This window comes from Bubalus bubalis, chromosome 24 (assembly GCF_019923935.1).
Source record: "Bubalus bubalis isolate 160015118507 breed Murrah chromosome 24, NDDB_SH_1, whole genome shotgun sequence".
Classification (NCBI taxonomy): Eukaryota; Metazoa; Chordata; class Mammalia; order Artiodactyla; family Bovidae; genus Bubalus; species Bubalus bubalis.
In genome coordinates, this window is record NC_059180.1 from 41,772,311 (window position 1) to 41,795,322 (window position 23,012).

Below are 23,012 nucleotides of genomic sequence, written 5' to 3' on the forward strand. Positions count from 1 at the left end.
AAACACAAGCTGGAATCAAGATTGCCGGGAGAAATATCAATAACCTCAGATATGCAGATGACACCATCCTTGTGGCAAAAAGTGAAGAGGAACTAAAAAGCCTCTTGATGTAAGTGAAAGAGGAGAGTGAAAAGGTTGGCTTAAAGCTCAACATTTAGAAAACGAAGATCACAGCATCTAGTCCCATCATTTCATGGGAGATAGATGGGGAAACAGTGGAAACACTATCAGACTTTATTTTTTTGGGCTCCAAAATCACTGCAGATGGTGACTGCAGCCATGAAATTAAAAGACGCTTACTCCTTGGAAGAAAAGTTTTGACCAACCTAGATAGCATATTCAAAAGCAGAGATATTACTTTGCCAACAAAGGTCCGGCTAATCAAGGCTATGGTTTTTCCTGTGGTCATGTATGGATGTGAGAGTTGGACTGTGAAGAAGGCTGAGTGCGGAAGAATTGATGCTCTTGAACTGTGGTGTTGGAGAAGACTCCTGAGAGTCCCTTGGACTGCAAGGAGATCCAACCAGTCCATTCTGAAGGAGATCAGCCCTGGGATTTCTTTGGAAGGAATGATGCTAAAGCTGAAACTCCAGTACTTTGGCCACCTCATGCGAAGAGTTGACTCATTGGAAAAGATTCTGATGCTGGGAGGGATTGGGGGCAGGAGGAGAAGGGGACGACAGAGGATGAGATGGCTGGATGGCATCACTGACTCGATGGACGTGAGTCTGAGTGAACTCCGGGAGTTGGTGATGGACAGGGAGGCCTGGCGTGTTACGATTCATGGGGTCACAAAGAGTCGGACACGACTGATCGACTGAACTGAACTGAACTGAACCCTCACACCCCACTCCGCCCTGGTCACAGGATGGCAGCAGAGCAGACAGAAAGGCCGGTGCCTGAGCCGTCCTGCCAGGCGCACGAAGGAGAGAGAGGGGCTAAGCAGAGTTAAACAGGGACGCGTGAGCTCCTCTCCCTCCCTCCTGAGGTCCAGGGAACTCAGGCTCCAGAGGCGAGGCCCCAAGGCTCGGCAAGATGCACAGGGGCCAGCAAGCAGGAGCTCACAGTGGAGGACACAGACACGCTAGGCAGCGGAGCGGGTGCCGGACGACCCAGCACCACGCTTCATCCCTGAGAAGCGAAGCCTGGTCCAGAGTCTGCCTGGGGAGCCGAGGCCCGGACACCAACTCGGGAGACGCAACCACAGTTCTCCCAGAGGTGGGAGGTGAGCCCCCCAGAGCTCCAAGGGGTGAGCAGACAGTGAGGTCCAAGCAGACAAGCTAGACAGGACGGTGGACAGGTGTGCCGAAAACTAAGCAAAGGATCACTAACTCCAGGAAAAGCAAAAAGGTGCGTCAGAAGGGAGGTGTGGTCACAGCTCACAATTGGGCCAGCCATGGGCAACGCCTGTAGTCAAGATAAGACAAAGCCAGAAGGCCACTCAGGAAGGCTGCGGGTAACTGCACTGACGAGAGTGGGGCAGACAGAGGGGAAACGTGTGGGTGTAACTCCCGCAAGGAGACATCGATGAAAAGAACCTGGAATGGGGAAACAGCATTGTAGAGTGAACGGTGAGGAGCGGGCGCGGGGCAGGGGTGAGGGTAGGAGAGCGCGGGACACACCACAGCGGCACAGAACAGTCAAACGGAAACATGGAATTAAAGTAAGGACCAAACACACACAGCAGGCTGCACCGAGGGCAGCGGGCACGTGTCAGGAGGAGCGGGCCACGTGGACGGACCTCTCCGCCAGCGTCCTGCCTCTGGGCTCTGCTACCAGACGGAGCAGTGAGGGCGGAGGGCAGCCCCAAAGCCTTCCCAGTGCTCCCCAAGTAGACACGGGGGAAACCAGTGTCGGGATAAACCCAGCAGGGAGGAAAAGAGGGAGGTTAAGATATGCCTTGGGGGGGTGGTCTTTAAAGAGAGGCAAGTATTTTCAGAACCCCGGGGAGGTGGCTCTGCGAACATGAGCCCAGGACCAGGCCCGGCAGCACCGCCAGGAACGGGTGCAGGGCGGGCGCGCTCAGACCAGACCGAGCAGACGCCGGGCGGCCCAGCAGCCAGGTCCACGGGACCCACCGCTGACTCTGAGAGTGTAAACCCGGACATCAGGCCACAACACAGCCACTTCAGGGGCGCAGGTGAGACAGCTGTTCTCAGCCAGTGGTCCAGAGGCTGCGGGACCCCAGGGTCCGAGAAGGGAGGCAGTCTCAACACTCTGGGACGTCCCTTCCCTTCACCCTTCACACTTTCTCTGAAATGGGCCACGGAGTTTTCCAGCAGCTACATGACATGACAGACGGCTCACAGAAGCGGATATTAAAGAAACCAGCTCTCTTCAATCAAGCCCGACATTTAGGAAACTTGCCCCAATGTTAAACAATGCCACTCTCTCACTATTTTAGAAAGCAGTTTTTTTTTTCCAAAATATGTCAGTAATGCGAACATGTAATGGATTATTTTTCAATGAATTAATAAAAAGACACAGTTTTGGGATTTTTTTTTTTTAGGTTCAGTTTCTAATACAGCAAAGACCAATAGAAATAACCCGCACAAACAAAGGCTCTTTGGTACTGACTAACACCGAACAACATGCAGGGGCTGAGACAACTGATGCATCAGTGGTCTAAGGCATCAACAGCCTACACACACACACACACACACACACACACACACACACGGAGATTCCTCACCATCACTTAAGGTCACAACACACACTGTACACCTTTCAAGGCTTCCTACACCGCCAGCAATGAGAACAGGCAACTCTGTGGCTTAGACCAGCCCCAACAAGTCCATTTCGCTGCGCTGTGTTGATACCTAAACCCACAGTGAACGAGCCTCAGGACTGCCTCGCACAGCTCCCGTCGTGCATACACACATGCTCCACAGCAGCACCCAGCCAGTTCCACAACAAAACACAAAGCAGAAAATACATAAACTACCCGAAAACAAAAGTTATTTTCGGGCCCCTGAGCATTTCTAAGCTCCTCCCACACAGGTGTGCAAACATGGGTTGAACCCACTGGGCACTGTCCCTAGAGAGCAGAAGGGGCTCTCTCTGAGGGAACCTGTGGGTGAACAAGATGTTCACGTCCCTTTGGGGAATGGAATCTCTTGATAAGAATATGGGGGACTTCCCTGGCGCTCCAGTGGCTAAGAATCCGCCTTCCAGTGCTGGGGACGTGGGTCTGATCCCCTATCGGGCAACTAAGCCTGCAGTTGCAACAACTGAAGCCCGTGTGCTCTACAGCCGTGCCCCGCCCATACACCGGCAGAAGGCGCCCCCGCGTGCTGCAGCCAAGACCCAGCACAGCCGACTATATACACGGGGCTTCCCAGGTGGTGCCGCGGTGAGACCACACCTGCCAGTGCAGGGGATGCAGGTTCAGCACCTGGATCGGGAAGATCCTCTGGAAGAGGAAATGGCAAGCCACTCCAGTATTCTCGCCCGGAGGTCTCTACAGACAGGAGCCTCGAAGGCCGTAGTCCATCAGGTTGCAGAAAGTCAGACATGACTGAGTTGCTGAGCACACACACATATATATATGCGGTTTTATCATACAGCTATTCCTAGTTTAAAAGGAATTTTAGTTTCCCATTTCTTTCTTTTAATTTACCTGGCTGCGTCAGGCCTTCGTTGCCACATGCAGAGTCTTTTAGTCCTGGCATTCAAACTCTCAGGTGGAACAGGTAAGATCTTAGCTCCCCAAACAGGGATCGAATCCAGGCTCCCTGCCCTGGGCGTGCAGACCCCCAGGGAAGTCCCTTAATTTCCCACTTCAACCACTGTGTCAAAGAGAGGTGTCACCTGATACCCCGTGTACTCGACGAGCCAAAAAGTGACAGAATGGGGGCTGAGTCAGGAAGAAGGAAAACCTGTCTGCGCAGGTATAATGTTCCTTCCACTTGTTTGGAAATTCAGGAGTTTTTGGTTTCTTTTTGTTGCTTGTTTTAAGGATTGGTGAAAGCCACACAATCGAACTTTCCCACAAGATGAAGTGTAAGTTATCATCAATGAACTTCCCATACTGTATTTTTCGTTTTTAGTTTGCAATATGCCGAGCTTGTTGAAAAAGTTCAAGTAACACCTGCACCCCCTCCCCAGAGTCAGCAGTGACTGGCGTCTTCTCACGGTTGCTCTCCGTCTCTTTCTACACACCTGTGCTCTTCCTGTGGCACCACTGAAAGTCGGCCCCAGACATCCAGACACCCGCCTGGTCATTTCCGCCTGTACCTCCTGGCAACAGGAACCCTTCTCCCCCACAATTCAACACTATTATGACCCCAAGGAACTGAGCACTGTTACCAGCAAGTGTTACATCTAGACTCAAACTTTCCCAATCGTCCCAGTAATGGCCTTTCTGTTTTTATTTTCTTTTACTCCAACATGCAGTCAATGATAGGCTTTATGGTCATGATCCCTTAGTCTTCTCCAACCCAGTTCTCCCTGTTTAGGACATCTTGTCTAGAACGCTGACACTTGAAGGGTCCAGGCAGCTGTCCTGTGGGCTTCCCTGGTGGCTCAGAGGTAAAGAATCCACCTGCGGTGCAGGAGACACAAGACACATTGGTTCAATCCTTGGGTCGGAAAGATCCCCTGGAGAAGGGAATGATGACCCACTCCAGTATTCTTGGCTCGAGAATCACACAGACAGAGGAGCCTGCTGGGCTACAGGTCATGGGGTCGTAAAGAGTCAGACACGACTGACTGTAGCATAAGCAGCCCTATAGTATGGCTCTGATTCTTTCTCATTACTTGACTCAGTTCAAACATTTTTGGCAAGAATGCTGTCCCTCTCACTGGTCCCACGGAGGGGCACACAGTCTAAGCGGGTCTGAGTTTGACTGTCTGCTCAAGGCGGAGGGGCTGGACTCCTCCGGTGTAAAGAGCTTTCTCCCCTCAGTGAAGCAGTCGTCGCTCCAGACACTTCAGTCTGTGTGAGGATTTACCCTCCCCCCACCAGCCAATCGCGCACACGATGCTTTCTGACAACCACTGATGATCTTGCCTGAATCGGCTATTCTCTTGGTGAATGTCTGATCTTCCAGACTCTACCTGAACTGGCAGGTGTCCATAAGAAGCACCACGCACCCCTCAGGAGCACCCCTGTGACTTTCACTTGCTGTGCTGTGGACTCCCTAAATTCACTGTATCCATTATTGTCATTCTTTTCTGTGCTCAAAATGCCCAGATCTGTCCATTAGGAACCCATTCAGGCTGCTCTTTTTCTGACATGTCCCCATCAATTTTTGATCACTTCCCTGGTTTCTGGTACAAGATAATCCAGCCTCACACTGAATTTCCCCTGCCCAAAATCTGGAATACTTCATTTCTCCAAGGATCCCAGATCCCCTTAGTGAAAAATGGTGTTTGGCAGCCAGGATCTAGGGAGCAGACGTACTCAGTCGTCCTGGGGTGTCACTGCCCCAGGCCCTCTCAGGAGCGTGTGTTCACCACGCATTCACACTGATGCCTCCAATCTGGATCCTCAGACATCAGTCCTTCCCACCACGTTTCACTTCCTTTCTCCCAGAAAACCATGGCTCCCAACACCAGGACAGGTGCTCACTTGCTCCACCCTAAAACACGGCCAGAGTCAGTTCAGAACTACCCGGACCTGTCAACAACTAACCTAATTTGTAGTACGTTTTTCTGTCATTCTTTCTTTCTTCTGACTATATCCCACTAAAGGAATACAGAGTACTACTGTGTGTGACTGCAATTACGCTTTCCTATGTGGTTATTAATAATAATTCAATATACTGATACTTCTAGGTTCATTTGCTTCCATTTAAATTCAATTATTCTTTTGTTCTAGCAATGCGGCTATATTTTTTCAAGATGTAGAATATTTATATGACTCAGAAAGTCAGAATGATATAAAAAGGCATACTCAGATAAGTTTCAGTCCCACCCAGATCCCTCACCCCCCGCCCCCACCTACTTGGATAAGTTATTTTAATTAGTTTCTAGTCTATCCTTTCTAGGTTTCTTTCTGCAAAGAGAAGCAAATACACATTCCTTAAAAAACTGAGGGCTTCTCACTATGGTGGCTTCTCTTGCTGCGGAGCACGAGGGCCCCCGGGCCCTGGAGCACAGGCTCAGGAGTGGCGGTGCACAGGCTCAGTTGCTCCTCGGCACGTGGCATCTTCCAGGACCAGGGGTTGAACGCACATCTTCTGCACAGGCAGGCGGATTCTTCACCACTGAGCCCCCAGGGAAGCCCCATATTATGCATGTTAATTTGTACTTTTTTTCACTTAATGTATCTGAGAAATAACTCTGGCAGTTCACAGGAATCTCCCTCTTTTATTTTTGCAGTCACACAGTTCTCTGCTAAGGGGATGCACCTTGGCTCACTCATCCTGGATGGACGTTTCGGTTGTTTCCATTTTACATCGCAGACAGCGCTGCAGGGAACCACCCTGTGCGTCTGGTGTTTTGCCATCTGTGGAGGCACACGCTCGGGGTAAATGACAGGAAGCGGGGCTGTGCCGTGGAGGACAAGTGTGCACACGGGCACTGCCTAGCTCCCCTAGCAGGACTGGGCCACCCTGCACCCCCACAGCTGTACTAGAGGGTGCCTGCTTCCTGAGGGCCTCACGAGATGTGCTCAAGCTGCACATATTTGCCACAGTGAGAAACTTCTCCTGCGATTTTAATTTTCATTTCTTCTATCGTATGTGAAGCTGAGCATCTTCTCATATATTTGAGGGCCATCTGTATATATTCTGTGAACGTCTTCATGTCTTTTGTTCATTTTTCTATCAGTTTTTGGTCTCCTTTCCCTTTGACTTTTAAGAGTTTTTAAGATTTGCGTGCATGCGCAGGCTACTTTTTAAAATATAAATTTATTTAATTTTAATTGGAGGATAATTGCATCACAATATTGCGTTAGTCTTTAACACATACATCAACATGAATCAGCCACATGTATGCATAGGGCCCCTCCCTCTTGAACCTCCCTCCCATGTGTAGACCACTCTTAAAGTCCTCACTGAACTTGGTACAATGCTGTTTCTGTTTTACGCTTTGGTTTTCTGGCCCAGAAGAATGTGGCATGTGGCTCCTCAACCAGGGATGGAACCCACAGCCCCTGCAATGGAAGGCAAAGTCTTAACCACTGGACCCCAGGGAAGTCCCAAGAGTCTTTGTATCTTATTGAGAGCTCCTACGCCAGAACACTGGGGACAGAGGGGTGCTCTGGGCCGGCTGGGCCTCCTCCCGCTTCTCCCAAACAAAGATGGCACTCCTACGCGGGTGTGGTCGGGTCCACCAGGGGCCTGGCAGAGCCAGCCATCAGCTCGGCCAGAGCCAGGAGCCCAGGCACCCTCAGCTCAGGTCTCTCCTGCAACTCACAGCTCCAGCCTCTCTTCCATTTGTCAAGTGAGAAAAATAGCCAAAGTGGCTGAAGGATTTACAGGTACCTTAGTAGGCTTTCAAACAAAATGCTGATCTCTCTCATCAGTGTAGAGTCTTCCTTTTATTGCAGCTCAAGCAATCTATGAATTAAACTAAAATTACATTTCACTTTATAAATATACAAACAAGGTCCTATTTATAGCACAGGGGAACTATATTCAACATCCTGTGACAAACCATAATGGAAAAGAACATAAAAAGAACATACGTGTAAGATTGTGTGTGTGTGCATATGAACAGCTTCCCAGGTGGCTCAGTGGTAAAGAATCTGCCTGCCAATGCAGGAGACGAGGGTTCAATCCCCAGGTCAGGAAGATCTCCTGGAGGAGGAAATGGCAACCCACTCCAGTATTCTTTCCTGGAAAACTCCATGGACAGAGGAGCCTGGCAGGCTACAGTCCATGGACTTGCAAAGAGTCAGATACAACTGAGCGACTGAGTGCACACACACAAACACACGTGTGTGTGTATACATATGTATATATATGTATATGTGTATATATATGTATCTCTACTGAGTCATCTTGCTGTATAGAATAAATTAACATAACACTGTAAATCAACCATACTTCAATAAATTTTTTTCAACTTCAATAAATCATAAAATTTTTAAACTATATATGATTAATCAGTTCACTGGCAGGAAGCTTAATCTAAACAAGATTTATAAAAATAAATAAATTAATAAATAAACAAGATTTATAAATGCCCCAGGATTTCTAGTGACAGTGAGAAAAACACCCGTAGGTACTGCAGGTACTAAGCCACTGTTCTGCTCACTGCCCCAGTGATTTACAGCAGTAAATGTCTTTACAGTTCTGAGCAATGCCTCTGGTCCCAACAAATAAACCACTGCGAACAGGCTCAGCCAACAGGTGCCAGCACATCATTCGTAACTGGAGTCTTCAGTTTTAACCTGGTTAAACTTGTTTAAAGAAAAGTCAGAATAAAGTGTGTGAAATAAAAAAGAACAATGAATCGTGAAAGCCCCTGACAGCAACGTCGCTGGTGAGCTCCCCACACTGTGGAGCCCTCGCTCAGAACAGGGACGCGAACGGGCAAGCGCGCTCTGGCTACAGCAGGACTATTTAGTCACCTGTGGGGACTGAAGACTCTAAAGCTTTTTGTCCAGGTTTTTAAAAAAATTAACAGAAGAAAAAGCAAAGTAGATCATTTAACAAACTAGAATTACAAGAGTTGTATATCCTTAAATCCTTCTGAAGACATGGGCCATTAGAAAAATAGCTGAGATTTCAAGAAAAGAGCTAAAAAATATCTGCAATTTTAGAAATCCCAAGTGATCAACATACAGACAGTGTGCAAAAGGGCTTAAAATTATACCGAGTGACAGCGCTTCCGGTGTTTACAGCTAGTATCACTAAAATGCTATTGGCCCTCCGTCCGTCTCGTATTTAGAGCATCCATGCAGGACACCCTGCCCGCAATATGTCCCTGCAGGAAGCAGGCTGCTCAGGCTGCTGCAGCCAGCACAGGTGACCGATCGGCACAAACAGGACACTGCTTATCGTGAGAGCTGGGTTTGAAACAGAGAAAAATACGCCACCTCGAGATTGTAACCAGAGTAATATTAGTACCAACTTTTCAAAAGCAAGTATTAAACATTTAGACAGAGAAACGACACTGCACCTGCTGAAGAAATTTCTTTTCGTCCCTAACCATGACATGGAACCAATCCATGTATATATATGGGGTCGACTAGCCTCAAAAACTTCCAGACTAACGATGCAACCAGTGCAGTTCTTTCCCAGGAAGTTCCTGTACTCACATCACATGTTGATGTAAGCTCAGTGCCAATCTTCAAGAGCACAGGCGTGTTCTAATATGTATTTCTCCAAATATCAACAAAAATTAACAGTGCATCTTCAATAAGCAACTGAACATGTTCAATGTCTCATAAAGTTTTTAAGCTTACTAGAAAATCTGAGTTTGTTTAGATATATTTTGTTTATGGATCTAAAATCTTAACGGAGTCAAAGTAAACAGGCAAATATTTTGTCTTCAGAGTTTATTTACATTTTTATTTCTAAATATGAGAATTAAATTTCTTTAATAGATTCTTTTCTACACTGTTTGAAATTTATGGCATGTGTACAGGCACTACTTTTCAAAATAACTGAAATAAGTAACAATAGAAAAGTTGGCCAATACTTCAAATAAAACCATCCCACTTCCCAACACACACTCACACAATGAAAAAATAATTTTTTAATATTTCCTTAAAGATTTTTTTCTCATGGACAACTTTTACAGTTAAAATCACGGTATACATACGAATCAATTTATATACGACTATTCATTTCTATCAGAAGATGATAACCTACGCTGTGGAAACTGCAATTATCATATAAGTACTTCTAAGGGCCACCTAACAGCCTTCAGTGGGTATCCAACTCTTCTGTCTGATATTTCAATTATAATTACTGTTTCGACCCTGTATCCAAAATTTAAATGAAATAAGTGTTTGAAAAGGAAGCAACCCATAATTTGGTGCCCTTTACAACCTGGTCTGGGCTGGAAGAAGCACAAGCTGGAATCAAGATTGCCGGGAGAAATATCAATAACCTCAGATATGCAGATGACACCACCCTTATGGCAGAAAGTGAAGAGGAACTAAAAAGCCTCTTGATGAAAGTGAAAGTGGAGAGTGAAAAGGCTGGCTTAAAGCTCAACATTCAGAAAACGAAGATCATGCCATCTGGTCCCATCACTTCATGGGAAATAGATGGGGAAACAGTGGAAACAGTGTCAGACTTTATTTTTTGGGACTCCAAAATCACTGCAGATGGTGACTGCAGCCATGAAATTAAAAGACGCTTACTCCTTGGAAGAAAAGTTATGACCAACCTAGATAGCATATTCAAAAGCAGAGACATTACTTTGCCAACAAAGGTCCGTCTAGTCAAAGCTATGGTTTTTCCTGTGGCCATGTATGGATGTGAGAGTTGGACTGTGAAGAAAGCTGAGCGCCGAAGAATTGATGCTTTTGAACTGTGGTGTTGGAGAAGACTCTTGCGAGTCCCTTGGACTGCAAGGAGATCCAACCAGTCCATTCTGAAGGAGATCATCCCTGGGATTTCTTTGGAAGGAATGATGCTAAAGCTGAAACTCCAGTATTTTGGCCACCTGATGGGAAGAGTTGACTCATTGGAAAAGATTCTGATGCTGGGAGGGATTGGGGGCAGGAGGAGAAGGGGACGACAGAGGATGAGATGGCTGGATGGCATCACCGACTCGATGGACGAAAGTCTGAGTGAACTCCGGGAGTTGGTGATGGATAGGGAGGCCTGGCGTGTTGTGATTCATGGGGTAGCAAAGTGTCGGACACGACTGAGCGACTGAACTGAACTGAACTGAACAACCTGGTCAGTGTAGTCCACATGGAATTTAACTCTTCCTACATGCAAGAGCCTGCACTGGGAAAATGCCACACATGACTCTGAATCTCCTGGGAACAAGTTAGGCTTCCATTAAAGCACAGCTGGCCCTCCGTATCAGTGTGTTCCACAGCCACGGGTTCAACCAACTTAGGATCAAACACTGTCAGCGGGGGGAAAAGAAATCCAGAAACTTCCAAAAAGCAAAATGTGAATTTGCCACCTGCTATCAACTATTTACATAGCATTCACATTGTATTAACAACTGTTTATGCAGCATTTATGTTGAATTAAATATTATAAGTAAAACAGAGATGATTTAAAGTACCTGGGAGGGAAAAATTAAAAAACAACAAAAAATTAACAAAAAGAACACTGTAAGTCAACTATACTTCAATAAAAAATTATAAAACAAAAAAATAAAGTATATGGGAGATGTGTATAGGTTATATGCAAATACCACATCATTATATAGAAGGGACTAGAAGCATTTGTGGATTTTGACATCCATGCGGGGGAGTCCTGGATCCAGTCCCACCCCACCCCTCATACTGAGGACAAATGTATATATCTGAGATCTTCAATTTTAAAAACCAGGTCAAAAGGCAGGTTCGGAACAACAGACATGGAATATACCATTTTTGGACAATGAAGCATCATTACATATATTTTGATTTACATATTAAATACTTAAGGAGTCATCTCTGGATGGTGGGATTATAGGTGATTCCTATTTTTATATTTTGCTTAGTGGTCTTTTCATATTTTTAAACAATGAACATCTATAAAAAATAATTTAGCTTCTCCCCACTAGGATCTCAGTTGTGTACTTCTATACAATTATGTGTGTATGTGTGTGTGTGCACAGAACAGTCTGGAAGGAAATGCACTAAAATGCTAATGGTGTTTTTCTCAGGCTAGTGGGATTGTTGGTCATTTTTTGGTTTGGATTTTATATCACTCTGTATTTTCCAGTTTTTAGAAACAGTAAGCCTGTGTTATTTTTATAACATAAAAAATTGTAAGACCCTAACAAAATTGCCTGTTATCCAAGCACAGAAAGGAACATCATCTGCCTTTTAGCAATTCCTCCAACACACAGGGCCAGACACACACACATCATCAGTTCCCACGTGCACCTGCCATGCACACACGCTCATTCTCACACACACGCAAATCCAAGCCTAGGACTGGAAAGGACAGTGGAACAACTGAAAGGTGTGCCCAAACGTCCTCAGGGAGCTCCAAGTGCCCACCAGTGGAGGACTGAAAAGGAACGAACAGCAGGGAGACGCCTGTGCGTGGACACCACCTCCAGCAGCCTCCTTACTGAGGAGCACAGGCAGGGCCCACAAGGTTACTGAAGGGCGTTCCTGCTCCAGTGTGCGGAGCTCTCTGGAAAGGACCCTAGGCTGTCTAAATGCCCAAGTGAGTGCTGTCCTGTGAAAATAACCTTTACTATTATAATGAATTTCTTTGAAAGGTAACACTGAAAGAAACCAATCGTTTCTCACAGTACTCTTATTTTACAGTACAGTTTATTTTACAATTTCTTCTTTATGATAAGTTGGTGATAACTTTTACAAAAGCATCTGTCCTTCATCATGAAAGGGTCACGTCCACAAGGCATCTTCAGAGATGGTCGAGGCCTTAAAGATAAGCTCTTGCAACTTGACAACTGGTGCCTGGGCACATCTGACTATAAACTTCTGGTCAAGAACACACAACCAGAAAGCACCGCTGTAGCTCTTTCTCCTTTAGGTTCCTGCCAACACTGTGTTATATTACACCACACCTGATCTATCACCAGATGAGGTAATGAGAACCAAATACACCATGACACTGCTAAAGAGAGAGGGACACAAAAGCCGTCTGTATTATAAATGGGAACGACTTCTATTAAAAATTCAGATAATCCACTTAAATAATTCAAAATGCTTCCTTCATAAACAGATTACATAAAAGATACTGCAAGTGCTACCTTTGACAATTTGACAATAATCAAGTTGCTATCATCAAGGACAGTAATGTGACCAGCCTAAGAGTCTCATGCACTCTGTATTCTGAAATCTCAAGGTAGAAAGTACAAATACTTATGGTCTTTATTGCTGTGTGTTCCTACAGTTTAAAAAAAATATGACTGTTTTAAAAAGAATTATCTTCTAGAGATAGACAAGGAAATATTTATGGGTGACATGATATGTCAGGTATGTGCTTCAAAAGTAATCTGGGGGTGGGGAACAGAGAATTTACAAGTGAACAAGGACTTCGGAAACAGTGATGGCTTGGGTGCAGGTAGAGGGTTTCACCAGACTTCTCTCTAGTCTTAGCTATGTCCAAGACTTTGCATTTTAAAAAATTAAAAATACTGATCGAGGTAGAATTCTTCACTTTTCTCTAAAATACTTCACTAGCAAAGAATATTTCTTCTCTTTGCCGTATTCTGACACCAGACTTGGAAAAGGAAGTCTGAGTCATAATAAAGGCTACCAAAGCTTCAGTTGAGTTCAGTCACTCAGTCGTGTCCGACTCTTTGCCATACACACAAAAATCAGCCTTTCACTACCCTGTTAATTATCTGCTCCTAAACAAGAGCTGCCCTCCACCATCCCAGGAAGCTCCTCCAAGTCCGGTACTCAGATCACACCCAACTCTGCTTCTTCCCCAGCTGTCCTGGGAGCAGATGGAGGGGGTGGTGCCACTGCAGACCTCCCTCACTCGCCCACTCCCACCAAGTCCTGAGTCATCCTGGACTCACCCCCAAACTCAAGATTCCACCAGGAGCTCCCTGAGCAAAGAATGTCGACTCAGTTCTACTCTGAATAATATTTAGAAGTGAAATGAAGTGAAGTCGCTCAGTGGTGTCCAGCTCTTTGCGACCCCATGGACTGTAGCCTACCAGGCTCCTCTGTCCATGGGATTTTCCAGGCAATAGTCCTGGAGTGGATTGCCATTTCCTTCTGCAGGGGATCTTCCCAACCCAGGGATAGAACCCGGGTCTCCCACATTGTAGACAGACGCTTTACCATCTGAGCCACCAAGGAAGTCCAATATTTAGAAAAAACTCAGCCCCAAATAGCAACCTAAAGTTTTTCCCACTGTGATCAATAAGAATGTCACAACAAAAGGTGGTTCCCAAATGAAAATGAGTTTATGATAGTCAAGAAGATGAAATTTTGTGGGAGTAAAGTTTAGGGCCACGAAACCTAAGAATTTGGGAGCCATCTAAATGTCATGAGCAGAAGATCTAGTCCCTGTTTCAACAGTGACAATCTGTGAGGCCTTGGAAAGTCACTTAACTTTTATGGGCCTCCAGTTTCTCACCTGTGGGATGAATCTCTTCCACGTATGACCGCCTCAGAGAAAGGCTGATGACCCAGGGAAAACACAAATGAGCCTCATATAAGCTATAAAGCACCGCATCAAAGTCAGAGTATGGTAAAGAAGAACAAATGTGCCAATTCCCTAACATGCTTGATGGGTATGATGAGGAAGCGCATGTTTGGAGAGAAGATACATCGTTCCAGTGAAAAACAACTGAGGATGCCCAAGGTGCTCTCCAGCTGGGGGGCAACAAAGAAAAGCTTTAAAACACCTGAACCACTGACCACGACCCATGCAAACCATGCAAGCAAGACACTGTCCAGCGATCACAATCCAGGCTAATCTCTCTCATTAGACTTACAGAGGGTCTAATGGGCACGTCTCTATCTCTGCCCATTAGCCTAAGAGATGGGAAACCTGTCCTGGGCAATGTCTTCAAACCAGAGCTACACACAAGCGTCACACTGACCAAGAGGTCAACATTCAGGATACCCATATGGACACGTCCGGACTGAAAACTCAACAAGGAGCCCTGACGCAGGATGACCCAGTTCTTTACATGACTGCTCAATGGACACCATGAATCTCAAGGGGCACAGAGATCCTGTATAAAAGTTCTTAATGTTCTGGCGGAACCCTACATACCAGGGTGTCAATTTTACCTCTTGGCTTAAACATGCACATGTACCTCAATGTACCTGAACACCCACTTCACAAATATTCACATGTATGAAAAGTCAATTAAATACAAATACTAGCAGACCAGCCTTTTGGAATGTCTCATCACTGAACAATCTATTTAAAAGAACACCTGTCACCTGTGTGATGTCTGTCTGGGATAACAGCAGGACACACACAGCCACGCTGTTGTCTCCACCTGAACTTTCGTAAGCTCACCTTCTCCCAGAGCAGCACAGCCCTGGCAGCGGCTCAGGACCCCCTGCCCTGCGCATTCCCTCACCTGCCCAGCACCTCACCTGTCCTACGAGACTGGAGGTGGATCTGATGGAGTTCTGTGGAGTCTGTATTCACCGCAGTGCTCTAGGGTTCATCCCTCTCCCTTGGCACAGAAGGTAAGGAAGTGAACATTTTTAGCCTTCACTGTCTCCCAAATAACGAACCTACCTAGAATACAAGCCAACCATAGATGGTGAAGTAACTGCGTTCAAAATAGATTATTAATATGATCTTAAGCATCCAAGTGCAGCCTGGCCTTTGCAGACAGGAGTGAATTACTTCAGCCAAACCGAACTTGGGCTCTCAGTTGGGAGACCTGCTGGCACCTGTCCATCCGGGGGGCACTTCTATGCAGCAGACAGGGGGCATGTCCCCAGGCCAGGAGCTACCCTCAATTTAGGAAAGATCCAGCTGTGTGGCTTGGGATGGCAGGGAAAGAAACTGACTCCCGAGAATAAAACCTCTTTAAAGGGGGAAGATGTGCTTCAGCGGATTCAGCTAGAGGTGAGGGGAGAAGCGGTGAATCAGAAGAGAAGCGGGACCCCTGGCCTCCACTGCACTCCACGACCAACGCGCGGGCCCGGCCCTCACGCGGCGAGTTACCTGCTCCGCGCCGTAGACGGTGGCGAACTGGACGAAGTCCTCGATGCGCACGAAGCCGTCCCCATCCCCGTCCAGGGCATCGAATACGGCTCGGAGGCGGGGGCTGTCCTCCGGGCACCCCGCAGGCTCGCTCGTTAGGGGGTGAGTCTGGCTAAAGTCAGAGGGCCCGTCCGGGTCCCCGGGACCCAGCTCCAGGGCCGAATCGCCCACCTCGGGCGCGGCGAAGGAGGGGAAGAAGTCGACCTCGCCCCTCAGGTGATGGCTGCGGCTGAAGTCCTGCGCGCGGACGGATGCGCTGTGCGCGGGGCCAACACCCTCCGGCTCCATCGTCCAGGAAAAGAGCGGGCCGAGCTCCGGCAGGGCCAGGTCAGGGTCGGAGTCGGGGTCGGGGTCGGGGTCGGGGTCCCGGCCCGCGCGCTGCGGCCGCCGCTCCCATCCCGGAGATCGCCCGGCATCCACGCCGGCCGCGGGGTCCTGCGGGCCGAGCCCCGGGCTCCGGGCGGGGGCGAACGGCGCGCCGGGCCCGCCAGGTTCCGGGTCGGGGCCCGGGCCGCCCGCGGGGGAGGCCGGCCGGCCGGGCTCCATCTTCATGGGCGCGCCCCCGGCCGCGGCGCGAGCCCCTGAGGCCAGTGGTGCTGCGGGCGGCAGACAAAGGCGCTCAGGGCGCGGCGGCGGGCGCGGGCATCCCCGCGGCGGCGCGGGCGGGCGCGCGCGGGGCGCCCGGGCTGCTCCGGCTGGCTCTCGGGCCCTGCTCCGCCCTCGCCCATCTTCGCGCCGCGCCTCAGCTGTCCTCGGCCCGGCGGCGCGGCGGGCGCGGGCCCATGGCGGCGGCGGGCGGCCGAGGGAGGTCGAGGGGCAAGGCGGGACGGGACTCTGAGGCGCGGGACGCTGTGGAGGGGACCCTGAGGAGAAGAGCCCTGAGGACGCGAAAGAGGAGGATGACGACGAGGAGGCGACTGAGGTACCGGAGCGCACGCCGCCGCCGCCCTCGCCCCGCCCTTCGCCAGCCTGACGTCAGCACGTCGCGCCGCCGGCTGGCCCCGCCCCTCGCCGGCCAGGTATAAAGGCAGGCTCCGGCGCCGCAAGGAGGCCAGTGTCGCTTACCCTCGGGTGGGGACCCGCAGGTGGGCGTGCTTGGAGGCTGCGGACCCGGGCGTGACGTCACCGACCCGGGCGTGACGTCACCGACCCACGCGCGGGGCGAATGGACTGAGTGCTGCTGGCGTAAAGCGCCCCCACAGCACGCAATGAACGCGATCCTGAAGGGGCGGGGGACGTGCACGTGGCGCCCCCAGCAGACGCCTGCTGCGCGGAGACACCCGCCTGAGTATGGAAGGGCCTTGGAAACGCGGTCCATCCCTAGTGACCGAAGGAACGCGTGGCCAAACACTGAGACCGTTTTTAAAATCTGTGACAAGTGTTTCCCCCCCACCCCCACAGGCTATCCAGTGTTCGTCGCCAGTGTACTGCCAGGCCTCCCAAGCGCTGCGGCAGTCTTTGACAAATGACATCTGTTTCTCTAGATGTCACTGTCGTCAGTGGGGACACGGGCGCCAGACAGCAACACAGGCACCTTGCAGCAGGCATAAAAGTGGAGACATGCAGATGGGAGCCCGTAAGCTGCCAGGCTCCAGGCAAGGTGCATGTAGCATTACAGGCTCCATTTAGAGCCCGTAATAAGATGTGGGGGGAACGCACTGCCCCGCGTACTGTGAGGAGCAGTGTGTTGGTTAACTGACTAATCTGCCATGACAAAATCCCAGGGCATGTGGCCCCAGTGTTTGTGAGGCTGGCATTGGGAAAAGAAGGGTGAAGGAATACCCCCAACCCAAAAACTATAGTCTCAGTTTCTTATAAGAGCTCTATGCTTTCATGAGGGAGATACTGCACTCAAAGGAAAAAAAAAAATCACCTCCAGGAACTTCCCTGACGTTCCAGTGGTAAAAAATCCACCGGCCAATGCAGGGGACACGAGTTCAATCCCTGGTTCAAGAACTAAGATTATTCATGCCACAGAGCAGCTAAGCCCGTGTGCCGCTACTACAGAGCCCAGTGCTCTGGAGCCCATGAACCGCAATTACTGAGTCCTGGAGCCATAGCTACTGAAGCCCACTCTCCCTAGCTGCTGCTGCTGCTGCTAAGTCACTTCAGTCGTGTCCAACTCTGTGCAACCCCATGGACTGCAGCCTGCCAGGCTCCTCCGTCCATGGGATTTTCCAGGCAAGAGTACTGGAGTGGGGTGCCATTGCCTTCTCCGACCCTCCCTAGAGCCCATGCTCTGAAACAAGAGATGCTATCGCAATGAGAACCCCAGGCACCGCAACTAGAGAGTAGCCCCCGCTCACCGCAGCTGGAGATAGCCTACAATGCAACAACGCAGAGTCCATGCATTGCAATAGAACTCAGCACAGCCAGGAAAAAAACCATCTCCAGTTTTGGTGAAAATCTGAAATTGGACTGATGCCTTTGGCCAGACACAGCTTTTAAAGGTAGTTATAGTGATGTGTCAACTTTTCTAAATAACGATGTTAGCATGGGGGAGATGAAACCAAATGAGGCAAGGGCTGCACCCCCAAGGAAACAGCTCTCTTGCTGCTATGCCAGTTCCTGAAAAATCTGCATGCCTTGGCTGGCCAATGTACCCAAACAGAAGTCCAGCATGGAGAACACGCACCTTCCTGCTTGGACCACTTCAAGAGACTCTGTCCCTGAAACATTAAAGGTGACACGTGCCTGGTCAGTCATTTGGACCTCCAGCATCCACGTAGACATTTTCCATCTCTAACATTCAAGATGAAATGAACCAGCTCGAGGGAAGCAGGCTCTGCTGCCGTTTTGACCTGCTCCTCCACGCCCACCCCATGCACATTTTAATTTAGCCATGTAACAGGTACACAGAAGAGGAAGGGAGAGGGTGGGGTGGGTGCAGCTCACATCTGTTGGCATTTAGGCCTGAGTAACTGTCTGTGAAAACCTCCCTCTATGAGTCCTTCTTTTTGAAAGGTACCTGGGATAAACACTTATCTTTTGGAACTCTCAAGCAAATGGGTCTCCTTGATCCCTCGTCCCTGGTGACCTTTGACCTATGGAGAAAGATGGGAAAAAGAAGACCAGCAGGGTGACTCAGCAGATTCCTAGCACAGAACTGTTGACAGGGGAGCAAAGGGAAAGTAGGTCAGGAAGCCTCAGTGGAAGAATGCACAGGTCTCCCCTGGGGAAGGGCCTCTCCACTGCCCGGGTGAGAGCTGGCCATTGACAGCAAGGGGGTAGGGGGATGACAGGCAAGGCTAAATCTGATCACAAATATCTCTTATTTAATGCACATCTCAACAACAACAACAAACAAAAAAAAAAAACAAGAAGAAACACAAAAATTATAGTGGACATTACATATGTTTCCCCCATTTTTGCTAGTCTGATGAACTTAAAATGGCATCTCATCTTGTCTTATTTTAATTTAGCTGAATGCTAGTATGGTGGAGCATTTCTTGCTATGTTTAGTGACCAACTGCTGCTGCTGCTGCTGCTAAGTCGCTTTAGTCGTGTCCTACTCTGTGCGACCCCATAGATGGCAGCCCACCAGGCTCCGCTGTCCCTGGGATTCTCCAGGCAAGAACACCAGAGTGGGTTGCCATTTCCTCCTCCAATGCATGAAAGTGAAAAGTGAAAGTGAAGTCGCTCAGTCGTGTCCTACTCTGTGCAACCCCATAGATGGCAGCCCACCAGGCTCCAACGTTCCTGGGATTTTCCAGGCAAGAGTACTGGAGTAGGGTGCCATTGCCTTCTCCGACTGACCAACTAGGGTCTGTGAACTGCCCACTTGTAGCGCTTGCCTGTTTTTCTTTTGGGTTCTCTGACTTTTTCTTTAGGGAAATCTCTCATCAGTTTTTTTTTTTTTTTCATCAGTTCTTGATATTGCAAATATCTTCTCCCTGCTTATGACCCCTTTGTGATCTCTGTTGGAGAAGATTAGACATACATCTTTAATTTTTAGTAATCAAACCCATTATTTTTATCCTTGGTGACTTTGCTAGTAAAAAAGAAAAGATCGACTTTTCTATAGCTGGTGCTGGTTGTCTGTACAGAAACCTTACAACTAGATCCCGAAGTGACATCGATACAAAAAATAATTAGAGAAATCAAACACATAAAAGTGGAAAGTGAGGGAATCACCTGGCGCTCCAGTGGTCAGGACTTACCTCTCCCAAGGGTGCAGGTTCAAACCCTGGTCGGGGAACTAAGATCCTGCTAGCCACAAGGTGTGGCCAGAAAAATAAATAAATAAATAAAAGCTTTAGAAGATTTTGAAAAATATCTTTATTATCTTGGAGCAGGAAATTTTCTTACGTAAGAGTAAAAACTGCAAACAAAGAGAATGATTTGAAGTTAAATACATTAAACTTTCCATAAGTAAAGGAACACAAATCAGATTGAGCAAGGCCGGGGGAAAGGGAAATTAGTTGGAGTGAAGGAACTGTTTCATACCTTGATTGTGATACCTTGGTTCTATAACTGAAAGTGTTTGTCAAAATTCACAGAACTGTACACTACAAAGAATGAATTGTACTGTATGTAAATTACACCTTAGTAAAGTTAATTTTAAAAACTTCGCTTTCTGTTTGACGCAAGACACATCATAGATTGGTGTCTTAGTCTGCTCATGGTGCTATGACCAAATGCCATATACTGAAGTGTTAAAAAACACATTTAGTTTTCACAATTCTGCAGTGAGGGAAGTCTGAGATCACGATGCCAGTGTTAACCTGAAACAATTAAAAAGCTGGCTATTTTACCAGCAAAATGGGTTTATTCCTAAGCAGCAAAGATCTATAATTGGAGACATGCAAATATGGCCAGCAAAGGCGAGGAACTGCTTTTATAGAGGAGAAAGAGGGGGTTGGAAGAGGCTGTTATAAACAAAGCGTCCATTGGAGGAAACTGGGAGTTCAGAGTGCAGGGACTTTTCACTGGCTGAGTTGTGACAAGCTCTCATTGGCTGGACTGTTGCTGAAGGAAGAGAAATTGTTGCTTCCTACTGCTGGGTAGTGTAACAATGGCAGATATTGGGATCTATGCTGTTGAGTGGTATGTGCCTGAAAGCGCCCCCTTCTGGCAGCCTGGCTCTATTTTCATGGAGCTCCCAAGTTCAGGAGGAGGGATCCCAAGGTCAAGGGGAAGCATCTGAGCTGGCCAGGGGTGACCCCAGTGCCCCAGGGAGGCCTGGGGGTAGCCCTGGTGATGCCAGCAGGAGAGGGCAGAGGTCTATTCGGAGGAAGAAGGGACCTGCTGCAGACCCATGATGGGGTCACAGCAAGGAGGACCATGGCCACCAAACAGCCTGCCCCCTGGGGACCCCTGGAAAGGGTTCTAAATTCGGCTGTGGCCCACACCCCTGCTGTCTGTCCCACCTTCTCCCACAGAAGAGGCTGGCCTCGCCCTCCTGGCCTGAACCACCATCCTGGCTGGGTAATCTGGGGTGAGGGGCAGAGAGAGGCAAGGGGCTTTCCAGGCTGGAGGAGAGGCTTTGCAGGCGCCCAGTGTGTTTGTCCTCTTAATTGTGGTTCAAGGACGTGGATGGTCAGAGCTCTCCAAACTCTGCTTGTCACTTGGGCGCGATCTGTCAAATGCTGATTATACCTCAGTCAAGCTGCAAACAAGAACTGCTGGCCAGATATTTTCAATCTGTGATTTTGAAAACGACATAAGCATTTTGCATGGGGTAAGCACACGGAGAGCAGGGTCGACTTAGATCTAGATCACACCCACCCTCCATGGCTCCTGCAGCCAGGGGCGCAGTCCACACTCGTGTTTACCGATATTTATTCAGGGGGGATGGGTTTTTTCTCACATTCAAATTTAGTAAAGTACATTTCTTAGAGTAAAAATAGACCATGAGTTTGTAAGTCACAATTTAACTCCTCCTGAGGCAGCCGAGGTTTGGATGATTTCCTTATCTTAACGTCTCACTCTGCAGTTCCTGTGACGACAGGCATCTCCAGTCCTTGTGGTGCCCATGTCCACACCCTCTGAGCCTCCCCTGCACCCAGGATCCCAACCCGTGTCCCGGGAGGGGTGCCAAGGACCAGACTCAGGTTTGTACACAGATCCAGGATTTCTTGTTTTAGCCTCAGGTCATGGTTGCCAGAGGTGAAGATCTGGAAACTTAGCAGAGACGTGGCCTCACTGAGTGACGCAGGGAGAGACGCTGCGTCTCTCCTTTACCACTCTCCTCCCATGGGGTAAAAATTGTCCAAATTACACATGATGGTGGAAGAGTTAAAAGTAGATTTCTGACATTCCTTATTCCTTCTTCGGCAGACTTCTGTCAGTGCTATCTTCGGCAAGATGCTCTGATGTACACATGCGATGAGGTGCCCCCCCCCTAGATACTCCAAAATTTGGAGATAAAGTTATCCTCTGGGACTTCAATTAATGAACTCCATGCCCTGTCCATAGGGTCACAGAGTCAAACACGACCTGAAGCAACTTAGCACCTACTGATAATGCGTCACCTAGGAAATGATGCAAGTCAATCAGTAAATAAGTGACTAAAGAGTTTGAAAACCCTCTGTTTGCTGACAGAGTAAAGTATGTCTGATCCCAGAGACCTGAACCAGAATGCAGCGGTACATATGAAATCCAGGGAAGAAGCTGGTTCCCCAAGACACCTAGGACAGAAGAGTCCAGTCGGATGGAAAGGTGAGCAGGGAGCCTCTGCCTGGGTCTGGGTCTTGGGTTTTGCCAGCAAGGGGACCCAAGGCTCACGTAGTCACACACACACACACTCAGCACACTGGTCTGCACATTGGTCTCTAGTGATTGTGTCTGGTGTGAGTCAGGACCCACATGGGATGCCTGCTCACATGCATTTTCTAGAAGTGCTGGGAGCTGCCAGGTTCATATGATGCAATCAACCCGTGTGTGTGTGTGTGTGTGTGTTAGTTGCTCAATCATGTCTGACTCTTTTCAACCCCATGGACTGTAGCCCGCCAGGCTTCTCTGTCCATGGAATTCTCCAGGCAAGAATACTGCAGTGGAAAAAAAAAATATTGCAGTGGGTAGTCATTCCCTTCTCCAGGGGATCTTCCCGACCTAGGGATCGAACCCAGGTCTCCTATATTGCAGGCAGATTCTTTACCAGCTGAGCCCCAAGGGAAGCCTGAAATCAACCCTTGGCCTCCTTTATTGAGCAAGAGCCAGACCCTGACCCAAACTGGGACCCGTGTCTGACCAAAGGAATGCTGGCTGTCTCTGCAGGGGGCTGGGTCACAGCTTGCACGCAGGGAGCCTGACAAAGAGCAGACGAGG

At 48.6% G+C, this 23,012-nt stretch overlaps 1 protein-coding gene across 6 annotated transcripts in view; it reads right to left on the minus strand.

Moving 5' to 3' along the window:
• The window catches only part of RAB11FIP3 (RAB11 family interacting protein 3), a 60,484-nt gene extending 43,782 nt beyond the window's left edge, over positions 1-16,702 (minus strand). Inside the window, exon 1 of one of the 6 annotated variants that reach the window (XM_006049936.4) lies at positions 15,705-16,702. In XM_006049936.4, coding sequence (XP_006049998.2) covers positions 15,705-16,295 — 591 coding nt within the window. In that variant the 5' untranslated portion in view covers positions 16,296-16,702. The remainder of the gene's footprint in view (positions 1-15,704) is intronic. The other 5 variants (XM_044935972.2, XM_044935973.2, XM_044935974.2 and 2 more) reach the window with 5 other exon arrangements.
• Between the last annotated feature and the right edge of the window lie 6,310 nt (positions 16,703-23,012).